The sequence below is a fragment of the Eptatretus burgeri genome, chromosome 17 (assembly GCF_056783735.1).
Source record: "Eptatretus burgeri isolate ZD-2024b chromosome 17, Ebu_testis_v1, whole genome shotgun sequence".
NCBI classification, from domain to species: Eukaryota; Metazoa; Chordata; class Myxini; order Myxiniformes; family Myxinidae; genus Eptatretus; species Eptatretus burgeri.
Genome location: NC_140977.1, coordinates 53,612,041 through 53,616,193, shown reverse-complemented (window position 1 = coordinate 53,616,193; position 4,153 = coordinate 53,612,041). Strand labels below are relative to the sequence as shown.

At 44.0% G+C, this 4,153-nt stretch overlaps 1 protein-coding gene across 1 annotated transcript in view; it reads left to right on the top strand.

The window, feature by feature from the left end:
- Positions 1 to 3,642, top strand: part of CA10 (carbonic anhydrase 10 (inactive)) — a 320,755-nt gene extending 317,113 nt beyond the window's left edge. Inside the window, exons 8-9 of the mRNA XM_085863336.1 lie at positions 738 to 912; positions 1,789 to 3,642. Coding sequence (XP_085719462.1) covers positions 738 to 912; positions 1,789 to 1,811 — 198 coding nt within the window. The 3' untranslated portion in view covers positions 1,812 to 3,642. The remainder of the gene's footprint in view (positions 1 to 737; positions 913 to 1,788) is intronic.
- Positions 3,643 to 4,153: the final 511 nt, after the last annotated feature.

Below are 4,153 nucleotides of genomic sequence, written 5' to 3'. Positions count from 1 at the left end.
ACACCCTCTCATTGCGCGGCCCAGTGCAGAGCTCCCGTCTTCAAGCGATCCTCCAACCCAAGCCTCTGAGTCGCCGGATTACAGGCGCACGCCACTACGCCCGCTCATAATATATATATATATATATATATATATATATATATATATATATATATATATATATATATATATATATATATATATATATATATATATATATATATATATATATATATATATATATATATATATATATATATATATATATACACACTAGTGGGGTGTGCTTACACATTGTAAGCAATAACAAACCGTGCTGCCCCATTGTGTCGGGTCGCTCACCCGCTTTTGGTTTTGTTTAATTTACTTTTTTTCATTTAATTATTTTAAAAAAATTTAGTTTCATTTACGGACGCTTTCCGACGGTTCTGTGATTTCTTTTTTTTTCCTGGTGGATTGGCTTCGATGTCTGTCGGCACGCAAAATTTCAGCTTTTTACGTCTACATCACCTGGTAGGTACCGATCTTTAATATCAGTGAGTGAGTCAGTGGTTAGAATGAGATTTATATCATATATATATATATATATATATATATATATATATATATACATACATATATGTATATATCACAGTCACCCTTTCTGCCTAAGTCCTATTATTGGGATTATGATACCGTGTGCCATTAATCCGTATCTGCATTTTCAGCCATTTCCAGGAAGATAACTACCCTTCCTCGTCCTTTTCTCCTCACCGTAGATTCACTCCCTACGATTGCTGAGCCAGAACCAGCCGTCTCAAATCTTTCACAGCATGAGCGACAACGTTCGGCCGACAAAGCCCCTGGGAAATCGCTGCATCCGCACCAACATCAACTTCAGCACGCCAAGCAAGGACTGTCCCAATAAAAAACCCCGAAAGCTGCAGTACAGGGGTGCGCATGGCCGGCAAGCAACGCTCAGCGCGTTGATTCACACTTTCAGGACTGATGTTCCACTCATCCTAAGGCAGACTGACACAATAGCATGTTATCTCACATTATGTGTATCCAAGAAAAGTATTTGGCATTGTTACCTGGATGGGGTTTTTCTGGCTTTTCAAATAGTTCTTGTTGTTCCAGGTCATTCGGAAGAATTCAACCAACGGCCTCTAACTTTTTTACCCTTAGTTTTGTAAAAATGTTCTCAAGCCTGCATCACTAGCTCAAGCTCTAATTACCTCCACCAACGAAGGTGGTCGGAGGTTACGTTTTCACCCTGTTTGTCTGTCTGTCTGTCTGTCTGTCTGTCTTTGAGCAGGATATCTCAAAAACTTGTCGATTAATTCAGACAAAACCTAGGAGACAGGTTGGGTGTGTGACAATGAAGAAATTATTAGATTTTGGTGAAGATCGGAATCCGGACGCAAGAATTTTAAAAGTGATTTTGACTCACCCGGATCGAAGTTGGTTCGGTGACAAGAACTGAACAAGTTTATTAAATTTTGGTTCAGGTCCGGATTCACATCCGGCCTATCAGTGGGATACAAAACGTAAACTGTTCGGTCTTGCGGAGGTATGTTCTCTACCAAGTGCCGTTGTAGTTCTAAAAGCTTGCTCCTTTGGAAATAGCTTGTTTGTCACTTTATATTGTCTGGTTTTCACAGCCAGTCTAGTGCAAAGAACATCACATTTGGAATAGCCTCCTAAAAACCCACGAGGGCTGTCTGCACACTGCCCTGGAGGCAATTTGTTAACAGGTGATGGAGAATTGGAAATCCTCTGACCAGCGCTGTACTAACGTGCTTCGTTCTTTGTCATCTCTCCTGACAGTTAACGAATGGATTCTCAAATAGCCCTGGTCTCCGAGACGGGATGCCACAAGGATAAAGGCAAAAGCAAAGAGACGTCGAAGCAGGGACCGGACCGTTTTGCTTCTTGAAGGGGCGCGATGAACAAACCAACTGAGGTTTCGCAGTATGAGGAGCGAGTTAACACCATAACAGAAAACCTTCCAAGAGTACTTTGGACTTTGTGGAGAAATTTGGGATGGTGAGAAGATGGGTTCAGGCCGGCATGGTGAATGGACATTGAAGGTTCTGCGTCCCAACTTCCTTGTGACTGCAATTTGTGCTCAGCCGCTTCAAAGGTGACGCCGGAAGGTGCGAGGTCACATTAGGGTCATCGCAACGATGCAGACGACTCAAGATGGCAACACCAGAATGAAAGTGTCAGATCACGTCCCCGAGCTCGGTGGTGCAAACAAAGGAACCCATCAAAAGCCCACTGTAAGGTTGCTTCTGAGTCAGAAGGCTGCAGTTACTTGTTGTATGAAAGGTTTGCTTACATAGCCACGTTTATCGACGAATGAGTAACGTGCTGGTTTCGAGCTCAAGCTTCATCCTCTCTTCTCTCCGGGTGGGTCAGATGGTTAAGGAATGCATGAGCCCTCTGCGAGACGTGTATATCTTTTAGCATTGCAGCTTGCATTAATGCTTCGTGCTTAGGAGCTTAAGATGAACGGTACGCTCTGCCAACCTAAAGCGAATAGATCTTCTTTTACCCGGCGTATCTGCAGCGAGCCATCCATTTTGTTGTGCTTGTGCCGGGATTTTTAAATCCCACCGACGATTTGATTATGCTAGTGTGCTGAAGCTACACGCTTTCAATCATGACGCATACACACACCTTTTGTCATATCACAGGTGGATCTCTCTTAGTAGTTTGTACGCCGACTCTCTGTTCCCCCTCTCAGTAGTTTACGATGCTGCTCAAGTTCATTTCCTGTAAGCTAAGGCCATGCCTCCATCTCAGCTTTCTCTGTACACACCTGTACGGTCATCAGGTAGAACGCGTGCAGCGTGCTCATATATTCCCATCACTAGACACGATCCGGCCAACGTCGGAGGACAAATCCGCTTTTCGAAGCACGCAAAGCATCAACTGCAAGGCCAAAAAAAATTCAACTGGCACAGAGCCTGGCCCATCCCAGGCCATCAACCTAAGGCCTGAAACGAGGAAAAAAAATCCCGATATCCAGATTTTGAGACAGTCTGGCTTTAAGAAAGCCTCCCGCACGCAATCCTCTCGGCTGTGTACACACGGCATCATGCTGGCATCTCAACTCTCAAGCTAGTTGATGCGAAAGACCCTCCGGTCCGTTACGGCCTGCAAAATTCTCATCGGTTTGTTCATTTATTTATTTATTTGTGTCAGCCAGACCAGTTGAAGCCTGGCAAGATACGAGTATTGTGGTCGGGTGAAGATATACAAGTAAAAACATAAAAAGCATTATCAGCACAAAAAAAAAAGTTTCTCAAAGGGGAACCAACCTTCTTATAGAAAGAGAAGACTTATAGCATGTTCCTAGAAATATTCCGTTGAAGGTTTTCTTTCGAAAAGTCTTTCCTTTTGAGTTGACGGTGCTAAACGATCAAGGCATCGGTTTTCACAATGACACAAATAACCATTCTTTGGGTTCAAAAGATGTTTCGCCGAGCCGCAACATTCCATTGTTTCACCTGCAAGAGGTAACCTTTTTGTGACGTCTTTCCTTATCCTATTTATTTCCCTTTCCCTCTCCTCGGCCAGATTTTTTCTCGCTTTTGTATTCCAGTCTTCGTGATGTGACGCAGAATAATCCGTTGAGATTTTGAATGTTTCATGTAAATAAAAGTATTTAGGTTCCTTTTTTTTTACGAGTGGGTTTCCACTCCGAACGTGCGATTGGTTTGCAAAGTGACGAGCATGACGTTGACTCCACCGTCAAAGATGCGCGGTCCTCTACTCCCATGTAACGGGCCGATTGAGCAGTTATCGTTTCCCCCACCTGACCCTGGGTCGGCAAAGAGGTCCACGGGGATCCGGCCCGGTTCCGCGGACACGATTCCATCCGCTTCTGGGGGTCGTGAAGCACCGGCTGTTTGCAATGCTAAACGTCTTGAGACGTGCATCCCCGACAACAATTGGCCCGTAGTAACCCCATTATCATGCATTAAACCCACTTTGGGGAAATTAAAGTAACTCATCTACAATATTACTCCAATGGAGCAAACGTAGATGTCCCTGAAACTCCAAAATTGACTTGTGGTGAAAATGGCGCCACCTTTGGTGGTAGCCGGTATTACACATCTTCCTTCATCTTTGGAGTACCTGGTGCGACATGGTGCTGTTCTCATTCTGTTGGCATTTTGAAGAA